Raw genomic sequence first — 19,419 nt, 5'->3', positions numbered from 1 at the left:
TGTACTGCTTGGAGCCTTTACACCGTGAATAGCACAACACATTGAGGAAATATCCCTGCAGTACTGGGCATTGGGACATTTTGGAAATAACTGCAGAAAAGTTCGGAAGCGGTCCAGGTCCGAGGTTGGGTTTCGTTTGTCACAGGCAATGAGGTGAGCGACTTATTCGCTGAGTGGAGCAGTAATCAAGCGTTTATCCGTGGTCTGATTTTTGTGACAGTACCGTTGGTGACAGAATTACGAAAACTCAGAGGATTTTGCAAGACACACAGAAGTTGGAGCTGCATGGAAGTTACTATAAAGAAACGTGGCGGAACAATGTCGTCCCGCCTATACACACACATTCTTTCCGAGCGCTGGTGTTAACTGTGCCCGGCACCGAGCTGGCTCTGTGGCCCACACGGAGCTTGGCTTGGGGGGCCCGGCCCCCGCACCGAGTAACGCCGGGAGCGGCCTGGGCAGACCGAGCGAGAAGGGCTTTTCCCAGAGCGGCCGCCGGGGGGCGCGCGGAAGGCAGCGCGGAGCTGCGCGCTGTGTCCCTCCGCGCGGCCCGTCGCCGGAAGCCGCGGCGGGAAAATGTGACTGCGCCGACCCGCTGGCCCCCTTTAAGCGCTCGCGCGCCTGCCCGGATTGGCTGCTGCGATGGAGGACGAAGAGGGGGCCGACGAGCAGCGGCAGTTCTCCTATCAACAGGTAGAGGAAAGCCGCGTTCGGCCTGGGCTGGGGGAGGACGGCGTGAGTTTCTCAAGAGAAAAAGCCCCGGGGGCCTCGGCCCGGCTTCGCCCGGAGCAGCCTCCCAGCGGCCGCGGGCGCGCGGGGCCGCCTCCGACGCCTGGCGCCTGCGCCCGCTCGGCTGCCGCGGGGGCTGCTGGGAGGCGGTTTCCACGGTAACGCGGGTCGGATGGGAAGCCAGGGGAGTGTGGCGCGTCCCTGTGTCTGGCGGCCGGGGCTCGCACTCGGGCTTGGCGACAGCCTCAGTTTCCCTACCGAGACGGGGATGTTGTGAGGATGGGGGCTGAGCACTGGAAGGAATCCAGGCAAAGCGCTTAGCACGGTGCCCGGGACGTGGCACGAGCTGTAACATGTTGGCGGCGCAGTCTCCATCCTGCGGACGAGGCGGCGGCCTCCGCGCCCAGACGCAAACCGGTGACTCCAGTTCCGAGGCCCATCCTCCGGCTGTGGTTCGCATCTCGGCCCCGCAACCAGAGGGTTGTGTGGACTCTGCTCACACTCAGTTTTCTTATGTGGAAAAGCAGCGCGGTAATACCCACCTGTCGGGGTAGATGCGGGGTTTCAGGCTCTTTTGATGAACAGCGGGAGTAAGTGTGGCGGAGTCATGAGCGCGTAACGAGCAACTGAAGCGACGCCAATGAGCTCAGTAACCGGGCGTTTCCTTCCTACGAAGTATGACATTCCCCCTCCCTTTATTTTGAGCAGTTCAAGCCTCAGAAAAAGTTACAAGAACCAGTGTGCTCAACCCCCATATGCCCCTCACCTCGGTTCGCCAAATGTGAACATTTTGCTGTAGTTGCTCCCTTGCACCTTTTTAATGAGCTTTTTAAGACTTAATTGCAAATACCTTGACATTTCACGTTTACATTTTAATGCCTTAATATGCATCGCCCAACAACAAGGGCATTCTCCGACATACGCTCCAGTGTCACACTCAGGAAGTTTGATACTGATAACTTTCTATTTAATGTTCAGTCCATGTTCACAATTCCTCGATTGTCCCAAATACGTTTCTTCAGTCTTTCTTCCTTCATCCGGGACCCAGTCAAGGATCATGCTTTGCATTCAGTGGTCCTGTCTCTTTGGTCTTCCCTGGAACGAGTCTCCAGCTCTTTTGTCTTTCATGACGGTGGTGGTTTTGAAGAGTCTATTCATGGCAGAGGTGTAATGGGAGATGAACTCTTGGAGATTGGGGGGGCTGTCCTTTTCATTTTTGTATTCTCAGCCCCTAGTATGGAACCTGGCCCTCAATAAACAGTAAATGCTTACTGATTACATGAGTGAGGCTGCAGAGCAGGGCTGAGAAATGTGAACATTCTCTGTGCAGTGGTGAGCGGGCTGAGCATCATTCATCCAGCTGTCCTCGGCACCAGGTGGATAGTGGTGAACAGAACTGACGGGGTCCTGTCCTTGATGAGTTTAGAGTGTCGTGATTTAGCCTCTAAGCGGCTGCGACATTGAAGAAGTCCCCTAGCCCAGTCCAGGAGGCACATGGGGGGAGGAGGGACAGAGAAAACTGCCTGGCACATTCAGAAGGATTCCTGTCCCCACCCCTGCCGCATCCCCACACATACTGAAAAAAGGTGACGTTGGAGGGCCTTTACCCCTCCCAGGGTGATGTCGCCTCCCCCCGAAGGCCTCAGCTTACTTAGTCTTGTGAGATCTGAAACTAAGGAAGGGAGGTGCCCGCTTCTCTGCCTGGCCTCTACTCTGGGGTCCTGGACTTGTGTTCTTGCAGTTTCTCCTCTTGTTGCCTGTGCTGTGAACACTTTCTGTAGCGTTTATGCTGTCTCCATGTCCAGTTCAGCTCCGTCTCCAGTGGAGACGGGAACATATACACGGACTCAGCGAGTTTGTTGACATGAGACAGACCTTGGCTTAGTCTGTTTTGCTTCTTTGCTCCTCTGCATGGGGAAGAGATGTTTCCTAGCATCAAAAAGGGTTGTTGAGGAGCTGTGGGGGTCCTGTGAGGGGGGCGAGCAACCCAGCACTCAGAGAAGGGTCAGACGAGCCCTCACGAGCCTTTCCGGTGTTGTCCTGATGTCACCTGCAGGCCTGGGGCTCGCAAGGACTTGCAGCAGGGGTGTGGGGACCTTTGGTGTTTATTTGATCAACCTGGTCGGTGCAAAATCCCCATCTGGTTTTTCATTGTTTCCCAAACACCTAGCATGTGCCTTTACTCAGTAGGAACTTGGCACATAACCTATTTGTGAACTGAGCACAAAGTCACTTTGCAAGTGCCGTCTGACTTCTCACTGACCTGCCATCGTAATTCCTTATCTTTACTTGACCTAAATCATAACCATTAACTAGGAAGTAATGTTTCCACAAGTCACACTCCAGAGGGCCTCATTAATTTATCAGTGCACTCGAAAAGTCACTGAGTCATTATGGGGAGTGCTGCAGGAATGCGGCAGAGCAGCCCCTCCTTGATCTTCATTTTTTAGGGTGTGCAAAGCTCTCATTTGCAACCCCCCTCACGAGGTATGTTGGTTTTTGCTTCAGAGGCTGAAGGCAGCCGTCCACTACACTGTGGGCTGTCTGTGCCAGGAGGTTGCCTCGGACAAGGAGATTCCGCTCAGCAAACAGACCATCGCAGCGATTGCGGAGGTGACGTTCCGACAGTGCGGTATGGAGCCCCGGCCCTCCTGCATATGTGCAGACGCCCCAAAGGTTGCCTTTGCCTGGGAGAAACGTGGGGGTGGGTGCTGGGCTGCCTCTCCCCACGGACCATTATCACTGGACACTGCCCGTGACAGTTCTTTTCTCGGCTGTCAGAGTTGGATACTTTATAGAAAGAACTACTTTGTTTCTATTATACTAACACTGGGGCATTAACACCTTTACTTTATTGTGTTTTAAACTGCCTGGAACCTTAGACATTAAATTTTATATTTCATTGCTTTATAGCATTTTTATGTCACCAGTAGTTTATTGGACAGCTGAACTTGTGGCAGTGGTATTTGCTTGACTTCATAGGAAACGAATGCCCTCGCAAGCCCTAACCTGTAGCAAAATTTAAAGTTAAGGGGCGGTTTCTAGGAACCAAAGGTGTAGCCACAATGACCAGATAGCTTGTAATAAAGGGCCAAGGGTGCCAGAAAGGACAAGGCCATAATGAAGCAAATGGCTAAGGCGCCTGGGGAAGTTCCTCCTCTCACCTTTTCAAGGGTGTGTGGTATTAGTCACTGTACTTACTGTAGAAATTGAGATTTCGCTTTTCCTCCTTCCGAAATAAGATTGCGATGAGGGGTAGCTAAAGCACCTTTCTTTTTCTCTTTCAGAAAATTTTGCCAAAGACCTTGAAATGTTTGCAAGGTGGGTAAAGAGCTTGATTATCTGCTGCTGTGTTTGTTCACATTCCATTGAGACTTTCCATCTGGTGGTGTATTTCAGGAGCACTTTAGCTATTTTTTTTCCTTCTTTTTCTTTTTTGTATTTTGTGGAGGCTCATTCTCTAATCATGATTCCGCAAGAATGTGACATCTACTTTAATCACATGCATTCAGACTTGATTTGGCATTTTTTGAAGTTTCCCAAGTATTTTTTATTAAGAGAGCCAAAGTTATTAAGTTCCAGGTTTGAAAGGCATGCGTGCTTCTAGGGCCATTTCTGCAGGATGGTGTGATGCAAGGCCTGGGCCCATGCTGAGCTGGGCTGCACTGGGCTCCAGGCGCCGATCGCTGGCAGGTGGCTGGATAATGACAGCACGCACGTGGCCACATCAGGCTTGCATTTGCCGGTTTGTTCCCAGTGAGACAAGCACTCCTTGAAAAGAGGGTGACTTGCTTTCAGTTGGTAAAGCTTTAGCTTTTTCAGGTGATTTATGCTCAGCTCTTCAATTAGTGCCTCAGGTAATTGAAAACAGTTGCACCGAATTGCTTTTATGAAACATTTGGAATGACTAAGGCCTGAACGGGCTAAAGCTTTCTCATTTGCTACCACTTCTGAGTTGGTGCCAGCCTCTCCCACGTCCCATGCTCTTCACCTTGCGCCTTCCTATTAGCTCTTTGTTTCTCGGGTGAATGTTTTGAATGAATTAAAGCAGTAGGTTCTCAGCGGGCGGGCTCTGAATCGTTCCTATTCCTGTGTATATGAATCCCTAAAAACCGCTTTGCATCTTCCACTTGGTCAAAAGGGGTACGATAATATGATGTGATGCTGAGAGCTCATCTGGTTTATTCCTTGTTAATTATTCCTTGCTTCTAAGACCCTTACATGTCTCCTTCTAATACCCCTACCTGTGTCTCCTGTGAAATACATTTATCACCTTTACTTGCCAGTTATTTATTTATTTTTGGAAAATCCAACTCTTTTTATTACAAAGGGAGACACAAAATGTAAATAAGTAAGCAAACGATTATTTGATTTGAACATAAAGTTTTATCAATATAGGGCAGGTTTTCTCTACCTCAGCACTGTTAACATTTTGAACCAGGTAATTTTTTGTTGTCGTGGGGCTGTCCTGTGCGTTGTAGGGTCATTGGCATGTCCAGCCTCTGCACCCCACTAGTAAGTTGTGACTTTTTTTTTTCTTTTTGCCATTTCTGTGTTAGCTGTGGGAAAAGACAATGAACACTTTAAAATGTTCTGCAAAACTACTAGAAATAAAAATGAAATTAGAAACATTTAGCATTATAATACATTAGCTTTCAGGTACTCTGTTTTTGTTTTTTTATAATTACATTAAAAGGTTGATTTCCTTTTGCTGGGTACTAGTGGAGAAAGTGGTGTGTGTGTATGTGTGTGTGTCACTTTGACTGTAAGTTCCACGAGGAAGGACATCATCTTTTAAACAAAGGAGCCTGTAAAGGCTGCGTCAGCTGCCGTTCCCTAAGCGAGCCCGTCGGAGTCTCCACTAACTGTAAGATGCCTCATCTGCTGCCATGTCCAAGTGTGGATTCCATCCAGGGCTCCTCCAGCTTCCTCCCAAGAACCCTGAGTGAATGCAAGAGCAGATTTTCTTTGAAGAGTCATCCTTTGTCTTAATTCTACGTTGGTTTTCATAATATTCCAGTATGCTAGCAAATGAAAAGTCCTGTTTTAAACTTTATCACTGAAAGAAATTGATATTCCCAGAAGGTCGCCTGTACTTATCCGGTGGCTTTGAGTTTTCCCTGTCATCCAGTCTCTATTCCTAGAACTATGATTACTATGAGAAGTCTGAAAAATGTACTGTTTCAGGTCAACTCTATGTTAAATAGTCTTTGTAGGCTGGCTGGGAACATAACTAGTATTTGTAATATTGTTTCCATCAGAAAATACATTCTAAATAATCAAACTTTGGAAAATCATCTCTCAATTTAAGTTATGAATTTCCCTTATTTAGCTTTGAAATCCCTGGTCACCTAATATTGTTAACACTTTGTAAGCGGGCATTTTCCTGCCAAATCGCGTCGTAACGCGGGGCTTTTTTGACATTTTCTCGCCAATATTAGACTTTCCGTAAAATAGTCATGTCTTTCGATCTGATATTTTTCTATGAAACTTTCAGTGTTTTAGTTTAAAAAGAGGTCTCTATTTATTTACTTTGCAAAATTTTTGCCAGTTCCAACTAGAGGCGATATGACGAGTTTACTCGTTTCCCGCAAAAAATTTAATATGTTAAAGATGAAACATTCTGGGGCCGGCCCAGTGGCTCAGGCGGTTAGAGCTCCATGCTCCTAACTCCGAAGGCTGCCAGTTCGATTCCCACATGGGCCAGTGGGCTCTCAACCACAAGGTTGCCAGTTCAACTCCTCAAGTCCCACAAGGGATGGTGGGCTCTGCCCCCTACAACTAAGATTGAACACGGCACCTTGAGCTGAGCTGCTGCTGAGCTCCCAGATGGCTCAGTTGGTTGGAGCGTGTCCTCTCAACCACAAGGTTGCCGGTTCGACTCCCGCAAGGGATGGTGGGCTGTGCTCCCTGTAACTAGAAAACGACAACTGGACCTGGAGCTGAGCTGCGCCCTCCACAACTAAGATTGAAAGGACAACAACTTGACTTGGAAAAAAGGCCTGGAAGTACACACTGTTCCCCAATAAAGTCCTGTTCTCGTTCCCCAATAAAATCTTAAAAAAAAAAAAAAAGGATGAAACATTCTGAAGAAGATACATATTCTTTTTTATTAAAGTTTATTGGGGTGACAATGGTTAGTAAAGTTACATAGGTTTCAGGTGTACAATTCTGTGATACATCATCTGTATATCACATTGTGTGTTCGCCACCCAGAGTCAGTTCTCTTTCCATCACCATATATTGGAGAAGATACTTATTCTTAGTAAGTAAATTCTAGGAACATTTTGGGAATAATCTTTAAAACTTGTGTCGCTAAAAGAGTCACGTGAAAAATTGCTGTTATTTTCCTTAGAGTGATTTCCCGGAGTGAGAGGTTTGATTTAGGCGAGTCTCTGATGCATATAGAATATACCCACCCCTCCTTTTAGGAAACTTAACATTAAATATGGGGCAGAGACACCAGATGACAAGCCGAGTGGTGGAGACGATTGACTATTGTTTCCTAAACACTTCTTTTTGAACCTTACTCTGTAAATAGTTCAGTGCTGCTGCTTCTTTCTGCTCCTTTTACTGCCTGACGGTGGGTGGAGCCGGGGCCACACTGTCCCCTTGGCACTTAGCATCCTCCACCCAGGACACGAGTGGACTGGCTTCATACTTTGTGGCTGCTATTGTATCACCTTCTGTCTAACCTTTTCCCCCCTCTCTATCCTGGTCCTTGCAGGTGGCTCATTAGACGTTATCTCCTGAAATGGATATTATCTCAGGACAGGCAGACAGGCAGATACTGTCAATCATGATCCAATGACAGGTGCTATTTGCACATTTAGCAGGATGTGAAGGATTAATTTGGCCAAATTGTAGAGTATAATTTCTGTGTGGCTTTAACTCAACAGCCATTCAGCAGGGACCTACTATGTGCTGGCTGCTTCCCTAGTAATTAAAGGTACAAAGGATGCCTATTTTTACTTATTTTTGGAGGAAGTTAGCAATGGCAAGAAAAGGTGTAATTAGAGTGACAAATTATTGAATAGAGCTTATTATCTCAAATTATCTTTTTCAGTAAAGATAAGAGGACGAGTAGGAATTTGAGTCCAAATTATGAACAAGAAACAGACACCGGTTTAAAAGACGTTTGTTCAAACGAGGCTGTTGTTGGGGAATGCTTCACCTCCTTGTTGGGCAGTGGGTCTGAGGAGACACCCGCAGAAGCTTTTCCTGTAACAGCCCTTGCTGAAGAGTCTAAGTGAGGCCATGCCTTGTGGAAATTCTCTTTGTTCTGTTTATTGTCTCTTATAAGCAGAGGTGGTCTTTGTATTGTGAGGCTCTGTGCCATTTTCTCTCTTCACTAAAGGGGTACAGTGACCTTGCTTTTTCCATGGGGTTCGCTGTGACCAGTGGCCAAACAAGTCCCTTCGGAAGGTTTAATGCCTCAGACTCGTCTCGGTGCTTGTAGTCTTCAGGCAGCCTTGGCCCTTGGTGGAGGTGGACAGATGGTCTTCTGCTTTCTCTGTCTCTTAATTTAATTGGTATCTTGGCTAGTCACTCCATTCATTTTTGTGTCACTCTTGCTTAATGACCTTAATCTGAAAAGATGGGCTACTTAGAGATCCTTGCTAGCCTGAAGTCTGACCGTGAACTTTTGCGTTTCATCAAAACTTTAAATAATACCAAACATTTTGGTGAATTGTCTCTGCCCTTTCTACAGACACGCGAAAAGAAGCACAATTAACACGGAAGATGTGAAGCTCTTAGCCAGGAGGAGTAATTCACTGGTGAGAGATGAATTTCTTTCTGCACTCCCCTTTCCCATCAGAATACATTATTCCCAATTAATCACTTGCAGCCATGAAGTGATTCCCCAGGGCACCTTGCATTAAAAACGAGAGATGGTTCAACCATTCAGACCTGCCCATAATTTATAGTCTTTCTTTCATTATGATAGATCTTGCCAAGCCAATTTGAAATTTTCTAATCAGCACTCTCTGGATTTCATAGTTTGCCTTTTTTGTAATATCTCAAAACTTTGGTCCCATGTTTCATTTACAGCATGGTGTCAGGTCACAAGCCAGAGTATATGGGGATAGTTTCACTGCGATGCCCACAATTTTCCTGAGGGGCCAGCTATGGAAGGAGTATCTATAGCTGGCATGGGCAGGAAATCTATCTTTTCAAAGAAGTCTAGAAGTCATCTTGACCAGGCCCTCATTTTACAGGTGTGATCGTCCCGGGCTGGGGGCCGTGGCCAATGGCAGACCCGGGACGCCTGTGAGGTTTCCTGATTTAGTCTGGTCCTAGCACTTAGAACACTTGATTATGTTTCTCCTGCAAAGGGAGCGCCACTAGGGCAGGTATTTTTGTCTCTTTTCTGCTCCATCTGCTGTGCTGAGAATAGAGCCTGACACACAGTAGGTGCTTAATAAGTAGTTGCTGAATAAACGAATTTGTATAGCAATTGGCAATTTACCGGGGGCGTTTATAGATATTTTACATATATTTTCTAAACCTCACAACCACCCTATGAGGGTTTACTAGCCCATTTTATAGGCGAGGCAACCGGAGTTAGTAACTTTCCAGTTAAATACGAAGCTCTCTCGTTGACAGCCGTACCTTAACCTAACCCTGAATCTAGTGCTGTTTCTACCAGGCTCTTCTAACGTCGTTTCTCCAAAGTTTAAGTCAAGGTCAAGGATAATATGATTCCTAAGTGAAATAGCTAACGTGCCTGATGGTGCTATATATCCATGGAAAAGACACTTCTCTCTTCATAAATCCTGTGTCATAACTGTTTCTTGGTCAGCTGCACTGAGCGGTTTCTATCTCTTGCAAAGGGATGCTCAGTGCGAGTGCTCTAGAATATTAATTGCGAAGTTATCTGCTTGTTCCGTATTTGTTTACTTCAGAATATTGTTTTTATTTTGGACTCTTCTTAATTTTTTTTCATTTGATAGAAGCTTATTACTGAAGACTTGCAGCAACATTTGAGCCTGTGACTAAATTTTCCGAGGGCAGGGGCCTTATTTACCTTGGATCCCTAGTGTCTGGTACAGACCAGTTGCGCAACAATTCTAGTTGGATGGGGGGGTGTGGACTATATTTGTGCTTCGTATGTGTGATTGGCATGCTCCTTCTGCAAGCTCCACGTTTTAATCCATTGATTACTCAGGAAACTCCTACCTGTTTAGTTGGACATGTTAACAGCAGTTGAGTTGACTTTTATAGTTGATTCCTTCTATCAGAAAAAATTTGAAGTTCTGTTTAACTCTAAGGAATGTAACCCAGTCTTTTCCACCCAAAGGAGTGATTGGAAAGGGGTGTAGATTTTTTTGTTTGTTTTTTGTGTTTTGCCCCTAGGCTTGTAAAATGGCTTTACAACCGGATAAAAATACAATTTTATTTTTTTGTAGCTAAGATACATCACAGAGAAAAATGAAGAGATCGCCCAATTTAACCTAGAACGAAAAGCAAAGAAGAAAAAGAAGTTAGAGGATGAAAACGATTCAGTGCAGCCGGCAGAGGCTGAAGTAATGGAAAGTGAGAATTAACCTCTGTCACCGTTTGGAAAAAGCAGCCTTTAGCAGGTAGAACCACCAAAAATATATATTGCCACAAAGGGAATTTTGAGGGGATAAGTGGAGATTAAAAAAAACCCAAAAAACGCAGGAGGCTTTTTGTGCTGCATTCTCCAAGTCATGGACCGCAAAAGCTAGTTCGAAAGAGAACGGGAAACTCTTAAGCCACATACTCCCATGTCTTACTGAAGCACGTAAAAAAGGATTGTGTGTGAATGGTGTATATTGGAAATGATATCTGTTGCAATTAATAAAACTGTGTTGGCAGTTAAATATGGTTGATTTTTTTCCCAAGCAAAAATCATAGTATTTCTTTATTCTTTTATATAATTTTTCAGGACGACAATTCCTGAAAGATAAATAATGCTATGTTCATTTAGTTCTTTTTTTTTTTTTTTCTTTTCTTTTTTTCCCATTTAGTTCTTTTGACTGTCAGTGTTTTAAACCCATGTCACTTGTGATCACAAGGTAAAAAGGTGGATGTTGGGAAGTGGTCCTTTTCACTTTTTAAAAGGTGGTTTTCTCCAAAAACAGTTTACGTGTCTTGTAAAAAGGACAATTTGTAATTCAACTGTGGTTCTCCTGGGAGGAAGTTTTGCTTGAGAGGAAAACCTGGCCTCATACTCCAGACACTTTAGCGTGTTTGTCCTCTGCTTTAGTTTGTGAGAGATGATGCTTCCGAGAGCCCGGTTCTGCCGTCTTCTCTTTGGGGTTTCTTAGAGGCCCAGGGCATGCCCCTTCCCTGTTGGGGCAATAGGGGTAACGAAACAGCCTGGCATTTACAGAGCCTGCGTGCTCCGTATGTGCCCCACCGGATTTCCCCCACCTGTTCAGGGTGTATCTGATTATCCCCCATTTTACTGATGAGCAAGCTGGAGCTTGAAGAGCTTAACCAGCTGCTCAGGATCTACTGACCACTAGAGACCTGGATACATTTGGGGCGCTGACTTGCGAGGGGGCGAGAGAAAAGGGCGTGCATTTTGGAGGGAAGGTATACCCCTCCATGCCCAAATATGATCAGCAGAAGACACCCCAAAGTCTGACTCTCAAAAGGAGGTGCTAGGCTGTGGTCATGGTGAAGCATCCACCTCTGCACTTCATCTCAGATAATAATTGGGACATTTGTGTGTCATATCGGTGGAGGAAAAGGCTTCCATCCTTACAGTACATTCCAAAGATCTGTATGTTGGCAATTTTGTTTTCAGATAAGCTTTCTTGATCTTAGACACTAGATATTATGGGAGAATTTAGAGACTAGATACTGTGGACTTCCCAAAAGTTGGTACGAAAGTAATTGCGGTTTTTGCCTTTATTTTTAACCTTTTAAACCACAATTACTATTGCACCAACCTAATAGATTGCATCTTGGTTTTGCCACTCCAGTAACTATGACTTTCTGAAACTGTTCTCATCAGTGAAGTAGGGTTAAAAAACCTCACAGCGAGGTTTCATGTGACAGTAAGAGGACAGGGGTCTATAATGCATCTTACTTTTATAGATTTCTGTAGCTCCAGAAACTCAGTACACAAATGACTCGAAACGGTGAAGCTGTGTGCGCCATGGGTGTCCTGTCTCTGAGGAGGGTTGTAGAGGGCACCTCCCGGTTGGCATGGGCATTTTGACATGAAGTTTTCTAGTCCAGTGAGAACATTGGCTTGATGTTCATGTGCTCTTGGATTATTTGGCATAGCTATGTGTGTCCTGTTTGTATTTAGACGAGTGGTCCTCCATTTTTCACGGATTGTAACATGGGTGGTCAGACTTTATAAGGAACAGCTGATCCGACTCCCCGTATTCTCATGAGCTGCCTCTTCCCCACTGCCTCTTCCAGTTAGGGTTTAGTTTACTCTGGAATGTCCAAGGTGATGCCACTCAACCTGTACAATTCCATCTTTGAGTGACAGTTGGCAGAAAGGAGTCCTAGACGGCTCTTTTTCATGGGCTTGCTTCCTCAGAGTCCTGGGAACTCACCTGAACTTGAACTAGACCTATTAACCACATAACCACATGATTAACCATGTAAAGAAGCAGATGTCTTTGGAATAAAGGTGGCCTGTGAACACAGTTGGGGGCAATTTACCTTTATAGTATATGTTGTCTCCTTGGTATACCAATTCCTCAAAAAGCTTGAAAGAAAAGATCCTGTGTTATTTTTTTATTGCTGAAATCACGTGGGAAGTTCCGGAGCATCCGTTCTGCACACAGCAGCGGCCGGAACGCACCGGGCAGGGTTTACACTGGCTCGTGCACAGCAGATCCCTGAAAACCTCCACATCCAAGAGAGGTCGATCGGGACATGCTCGTTCTCTTGACTGAATTAGGGAATCGACAAGGGGCCTTAGAGGTCGTTTCGTCCATCGCCCCGCCAAGTCGGAACCCTTTCCCCTGTGTCCCTGATGTGTGATTCCCAGACTCTGCTGAACTCCAGGGTCAGAAGGCCCTCTCTGCTGTTGGACATGATTATTACAGGTTTCTAATGTATGTAGACGGGAGTCTCCCACCTCCTACCTTCTGTTGGGCCCTCGTTCTGCCCTTTAGAACACGCAATCTTTTCTTCCAAATCACTCAGTACTGAGTGCCTTTTAATCAAAGTTCCCATTGGACCTCTTTTCAGAAGCACACATTCCTGTTCCACATTAGACTATGAGCTCCCCGAGGGCAGACTTTGGGGTGGTGAACAGTGACCACTGGGGGCCTTGCATAGGGCCTGGCACCGGTCGGTACTTGTGCCAGGAGTCTCAGATGTGCTGCTGGGAGCCCGTCCTGGGTTCCCTGGCTCTCACCGGGGATGTCCAGCATTCGTAGTGAGGAGCTGTTAATACTAGGGGAGGGCAGGTCAGAATTGAGGACACCTTAACAACCGTTCCTAACATGAGTGCCTGGTGTGCGTTCCGCGTGTGTTAGGAGCTTTATAGGACCTTATTTGGTCCTCACAACAATCTGTGACGTAGGTGGCAGGTACTGTCATTATCCACAGAAAGGTCGATGAAATGGCAAAACCAGGATTTTTCTGTCTAGAGCCCTCACCTTCGAGTACTAAAATATGTCGCCACCTCCTTGAAAACAGGCAGTAAAAACCTAAAACCCACCTGCAGCCTAGAAACCTCCTTGGCACACTCACCGCACTGGAAGTACTTTGCTTTCTTGTGCGGAGCCCGCGTCCTGCCCTTAGCTGGGCTGCAGCCACACTGTCGGGTGGGTGGCGTGGCTCCATGTACATGCCAGGCGCTGAGAACGTTTAATGAGGCCATTGAATAAAGTCTGCAAAGTATATGAAGGATGCAAGAGGCTGGCTGAGCTGCCATGACTCTCATCTGCAAGTATGTTTCAAAATGTGTAGTACCATTTGTGGGAATCATCTTAGGGAAAACATTGTTTGGGTACAGAAAAAGGGGCTAAGAGCATGTAGTGTGTGAACTGGGGGTCCCCAGGCCCTGGTGTTTTGCCTAGAATCTGAAACAACAACCCTGTGATGAAGTTCAAGGCTGAGATTTCCCTTGTGAAGGGGTGTGAACCAGGACGGACGCTGAAAGCACTAGTGTTCACTTCTGGAAAGAGCTGTCAGCTCTCTGGTTGCTTTACTTCCATTTAGAGCCTGGTCATCTTTAGTAGGTTTGTGCTGGTGGCTTCAGATCCTGCTCGATGGCTCAGTTGGGGGAAGAGGGTCTGCACATGGGTGTGTGATCCTGAAAGTGGGACCTGGAAGGAAAAGCCAGGAGGCGGCACAGAGGCCCTCGCAGTCTGCACGTCCTGCAGTGCCCGTCGTCAGGAGGCGCTGGTCAAGCACAGGTCATTGAGTAAGAACATTTTCACACCTGACACACGCAACCATATGTACCCTTACTCCCTGTGTGCACTCTACTTTCTGTTTCCTTCTAAACAAGTCCTAGCGTATGACCCACTGGTGAGTGGTCGGTGGCAGTTTGAAAAACACTGGCCTTGAGCCCCACTATTCCTGTGTCAGTGTCACCCGGGCGCCCGTTAGAATTGCGGGACCTTGGCTCCTCCTCGTACCACATGAGAATCTGTATTGTAATCTTAATTTTAGTAAAGCGAGTTGGGTTTGCAACAGTTTGAGAGGGCCTGGGCGGGAGGACCGTGTCTGGCCTGTACCGTGTTTCCCTGAAAATAAGACGTCGCTGGACCATCAGCTCTAATGCGTCTTTTGGAGCAAAAATTAATATAAGACCCGGTCTTATTTTACTGTAAGACCGGGTCTTATCTAATCTAATCCAGTCTAATCTAATCGAATCTGAACCTGGGTTTTATATTAATTTTTGTTCCAAAAGACACATTAGAGCTGATGGTCCAGCTGGGTCTTATTTTCGGGGAAACATGGTAGTACTGGGGGACATCACTCAGGTCGTCCTTGCCTGCAATGTGGTGAAACCAGGGGAAGCTCTGAGCGGCCCCTGAGCCCACACTGCCTCATTTCTTCTGCCCGTAGCAGATTCAGTCACACTTTTCTCTCTATGGGCAAAATTGCAGATTGTAAGCTCGTTATCCGAGGCTAAATTTATACTGTGTTCAATCACTCGGGTTTGTTCTCACGGCTTCCTGCTCGCTCTGGGAATCGTGATGACGAAGTCAGAGTTCTTCAGAAGCAGGGCACATACTCTGCACAGCAGAGCAGATCCACAAGAACACGGGCCGACCTGCACTTCCGTGAAGAGGCTGAGCCCATCCAAACGCGCTGTGCGGTCACCCATGGCGCCGGTGTGTGCGTCACTGCGCGAGGGGAGAGGCGGTGCAGGCTCTAGAAGGGACGTGTACAAAACAGCAGCTGCAAGTGAAGCTAAAAATACCCCCAGACCCCCAACAAGAGACCCAAGTCCACAAAACACTGTTTTCAGGGCTGCCAAGACAGGTGGGCGGCCGTGGGGCCGGAGGCAGTGCCGGGCTGCCTGCAGCTGCTGTTACTCGCAGGAGCCACCGCGGCCCTACACCTGGAGGGCGGCCACGCTGGCCACGCCAGCCATGCCAGCGCCAGAGGGGTGAGTAGTCCCTGGCTGGGCCGCATGCCAGCCCATTTCTGGCTGTCTCCCTGCTTGGCCTAGTTGGCCATGGCCGTGGACTCCCCAGCACCTCCACAGCCGAGCGTGTGGGGGGACAGGCTGCAGGGCTGAGCTCCACAGTGTCCCCTGGCTGCTCTGTGGCATCGTGTCCATGCAGACCACTGACTCATTCACCTTCAGTTGTCCCAACCCAGGAAGTTCGTTAGCTCTGAAACTCGAGGGGAGCGTCTTCACGCTAGCGATCTCCTGCTGGTCTTTGAAACGTGATGTGGTTGTGCCAGTCTGTTGCGGTGCCATCAGGGGCTGCCCCTGCGGCGTGACTCACACCTTCTAGAATCTTAATTTATGTACACAGCACATGTTCTCACTAGCTCAGATTAATTGACGTCATTAGATTTTTTCATTGTGAGTTTGTAACTTCATGATGTGATTTATTTTTCTCTTTTTCCCCATTTTGAAAAAGTTCCAAGAAGAGTACATAAAGTTGATCATTAAAAATGGATTTTTCTCTGAAATGACCAGATGCGTTTCATACAAGTCATTTATCATCAATTACTCCTAGAAGCTTTCTAAGGAGTTTGAAAGACCAGAATATAACGTCTCAATCTGATCTGTCTTAAAGAGCAATTTGTGGACAGGCAGGAGTAAGACCAGAGATGGGGAGCCCACGCTAAAGTAGGCTGATTCACCTCGGGGGCCTCTTAGTTGCCAGTCACTTATCTGGGTAAATGACAGATCTCCTGACTCTTCGAATTAAGGACCTCAGCAAACATTAGGGGCAAAACGAGCAGCTTTTTTTTTCTTTTCCGTGATTGAAAACTCAACTTTTCCCTTTCTCTAGTTAGAACAATTCCATTAAGGTTGTTCTCTTCACTTTCTCATCCTCTGAGTGGAAATGTGATTTATTGTGCTGGAGCATCTTTTTTTTTTTTTTTTTTTTTTTAAGGAAGGAATTATGTATCTTTTAATGCTGGCTGAGCCAGATGGTTGATTTTTCTTTCCTTTGTTCTCTGCTTCTTTCATAAAGCATATGCAGGAAGTGGCAGAAATAAAGAAAAACGGCCTGCTGACTTTCCTTGCGTGGTGGCAGGAGTGGACCTCCCAGGCCAGTGCAGACCCCTTCCAAGGCGGGGAACCCCGGGAGGTACGCACAGGCCAGGAAGGCCTGACCCCGCAGCGGCCCCATGACCCCTGCAAGAATTTCTTCTGGAAGCCCTTCTCCTGCAAGTACAACTCTACCCGTGATGACTTGAGCAAGGAAGTGTAGTGATGGAGCTGAATAAAATGTATTCAGCAGATGTGACCTTTCTTCTTCATGCAGTTGTCTTCTCTTTCCCGTGTCATTTGAAAAGTAGTTTTTATTTAAACTCCAGTAACGCCCAGTACTCAGTGTATTGAGTAAGTGGAACGCAAAGGAATGTTTTTGATAAAGATTTTTGTGGGTTTTGCTGTATTGAACTCAAAGCAGCCACGGGGCTTTCTTTGCACCTTCAGTATGTGCTTGGCAGTTGTTCTGTCCTGTCTTCCTTTCTGTGATTTAAAAATAGCAAAAGGCTACAGATTTAAGAGTTCAGAAGAACATCTTATTTCACTTTATTTTGATATAAATTGTATAATTTAAAAAATATTCCCCTCATAGTAAAAGCAAACTTTTAACACTGTGCTAGAAGAACAAAATGGTTATTTATGTTTTAGCTAAAATTAAAAACAAATGTCATGCTATTAAACAGCCAACATGCTGACCTGCTTATAAAAGTTATATTTAACCCTGCTGTTATAAAATACCCATACTAGTTTTAATTAGTGAGCTAATAATTTGTGAAAATTCTTTTCATGGATGAGAGCTTCAGGTTTATGTCAAACCCCACACAGTGAGCCATGCTGCTGCCCCACCTGTAGCCTGCTTGCCTCAACTTCTAACACAAAGAGCTCCAGTCATAGAATCCGGACTTTGTTTGGAGACAGGTGCCTGTGTATTGTGTGGATAATCATCACATTTCCTGGGTCCTCACTAATTTCCCACAGAAACGACAGTGCATGATGGGTAAAGGAGGGGGATTCTGTCTCTGTGATGTAATGCCATGGGGAGCAGGGTTTTGGATCTGCTCCAGTGATGTCTGTAGTACATAAGTCGCTCAGTGTCAAAACCCTCATCCAATTTTTAATTTTCCCCCATCGCACTGAATTCCTTGCCTGATTATACATATTTACGATTCTTGAATCATAGATTCTCAAGAAAACTTCCAGGGTGAGATTTTTAGATGCTAACCTTTAAAGCTTAGAGCTTCACACCTGGAGTTCCAGAAAGTTTCTGAGGGTCAGGCCTGATAGTGGAAAGAGTGGCCAAGGCTGCCTGGAGGACACTGCTCTGATTCCTGTCTGTGGACGCCAGGGGAGCAGGAGTACGACTGCTGACCGTTCCGTTCTGTTTCCGCAGGGCTGAGCTCATATTCATAATTACTAGCTGAGTAAAGTATAATGTGATGGAAGAGCCTTAATAGCATCCACATTTCCAAACACAGCAGCTTGAAGAGACCAGTAATTGGGTCAGCGCCCTGGTGGAAGAGGTCTGCCCGGAAGGGCAGCTAACCTTCAGAATTTTGTCTTACAAGATTTTTCTAGAAGAAAAGCATGGGCATTGTTTCTGTTTCAGTTGGGGTTATACATATACAGACCTTAAGACTGGGATTTGCACTTTGAACAGAATAGTAGCTGAAGGCTAGTGAGACTAAACTAATGGGACTGCCGGGCAGTCTATCCAGCGAAGCCACCACGGTTCAGAGGAATTTGTAAAATGTTAGCTGGCACCCACTGGACCTTAGACTAGATTAATACGCTCATGACTAATGAGTTGGCTAAAATGGGTAAATTAGGGTCATTTCCTAACTTCTTCAAGTCTACCTTTCTGTAGTTCAGTATCGTCAAATGTGTAGACCAGGGACATCCCCTGGACAACTTCTAATGCATTCTCTTGCATTTATTTCTAGCATTTGTCACCAGAATAGGTCTTTAACTGCTGAGAAAGGATTGAGTGGGTTACAAGCATTCGGAAGAAATCCACACTATTCAAATTTCAGGGCTGACAGCAAAACCATCCCAGGCTTTAGGAAACTTGGGCCCGTAAGCTCATGGGAGATGCTTAAAACAACTTGATTTAACAGCACCTGCTGAGGGGATAAGCCCCCTTCTTAGGAGTAGTAGATCCTTCGGTAGGAATATGGATTCCATTTTCCAGAAGAGAAATTCATTCCAGAAGTCATTTAGTTGTCAAAAAGAAGGAAATTTGGTTTCTAGACTACAAAGGAAGAGGCAAAGGACAGCTGGGCAACCCAGTATTTCGTTTCTCACAGCCCTAATAAAAACACTAATTTGTCCTTCTCATTTATAATTAAGTAGTTAAGTGGTCAAAAATACACGTTTGTCTTATTCAAGTACCTGTTTCCCCGAAAATAAGACCTAGCCGGACAGTCAGCTCTAATGCGTCTTTTGGAGCAAAAATTAATATAAGACGCATTAGAGCTGACTGTCCGGCTAGGTCTTTGTGGGGACAGAGCCAGGAGAGCAGTTTCCAGGCTCTTGCCCTCACTTTGAAAGGTGCTGGCTCAGGTAGTAAATGGCCATCAACTGTGATTGGATGGCCATCAGCTGTGGCTAGTTGGCCGTCAGTTGTAAGCAATGAGCCATTCATCGGCCACTAATATAACTGCCATGGCTACACTAGCAGCAAATGGGGGCTAGCAAGATGGTGGCTGAGCTAGCAAGAGCAGAGTATGGATTGCGGGTTGCAGAGAAGCGGATGGCAGGTTGCGGATCGTGTGGCTCCTGCTTCCTGTGTCTCCAACCCTGCGAGATTATAGTGGTATGACTCCCCTATCTATGGCTCCGTGGGTGTTCCTTTTTGGCCTCACCATGTCCTGCGTTCTTATGTGGGGAGCGGGAGCTGAGACCCCGCATGACACCCTGCATGACAGTCTTATTTTAGGGGAAACATGGTAGTAAGCTGGAGGAAACGCTAGAACGTTTTGGTTATAGTTCTTGTAATATGGTATTGGAAAGTAATGAAGAAAATCCAGTATCTGTGCATTAACCTGTTGGTTCAC

At 46.2% G+C, this 19,419-nt stretch overlaps 2 protein-coding genes across 5 annotated transcripts; both read left to right on the top strand.

The window, feature by feature from the left end:
• Window positions 1–535: 535 nt before the first annotated feature.
• On the top strand, window positions 536–10,577 carry CENPS (centromere protein S). Of its 4 annotated transcripts, none has more exons than XM_019746692.2 (5): window positions 536–693; window positions 3,238–3,361; window positions 4,017–4,050; window positions 8,441–8,507; window positions 10,140–10,577. In XM_019746692.2, the coding sequence occupies exons 1-5, from the start codon at window positions 643–645 to the stop codon at window positions 10,275–10,277; spliced, it is 414 nt and encodes a 137-aa protein (XP_019602251.2). In that variant the 5' UTR covers window positions 536–642; the 3' UTR covers window positions 10,278–10,577. The 4 variants fall into 4 exon arrangements, with proteins under 4 accessions (XP_019602251.2, XP_074190179.1, XP_074190178.1 ...); XM_074334078.1 differs by lacking the exon at window positions 536–693 and adding an exon at window positions 887–1,279 and having other exon boundaries at window positions 3,238–3,405; XM_074334077.1 differs by lacking the exon at window positions 536–693 and adding an exon at window positions 946–1,260 and having other exon boundaries at window positions 3,238–3,342.
• A 4,434-nt stretch (window positions 10,578–15,011) lies between these two features.
• CORT (cortistatin) lies at window positions 15,012–16,635 on the top strand. Its single transcript, XM_074337190.1, has 3 exons — window positions 15,012–15,020; window positions 15,158–15,298; window positions 16,347–16,635. Exons 1-3 carry the CDS (start codon window positions 15,012–15,014, stop codon window positions 16,584–16,586), a joined length of 390 nt encoding a protein of 129 aa, XP_074193291.1. The 3' UTR covers window positions 16,587–16,635.
• The last annotated feature ends 2,784 nt before the right edge of the window (window positions 16,636–19,419 follow it).

The sequence above is a fragment of the Rhinolophus sinicus genome, linkage group LG06 (genome assembly GCF_036562045.2).
Source record: "Rhinolophus sinicus isolate RSC01 linkage group LG06, ASM3656204v1, whole genome shotgun sequence".
In the NCBI taxonomy this organism is placed as follows: domain Eukaryota; kingdom Metazoa; phylum Chordata; class Mammalia; order Chiroptera; family Rhinolophidae; genus Rhinolophus; species Rhinolophus sinicus.
Note: the sequence above shows the minus strand (reverse complement) of the source record. Positions and strands in the feature narration are given on the sequence as shown.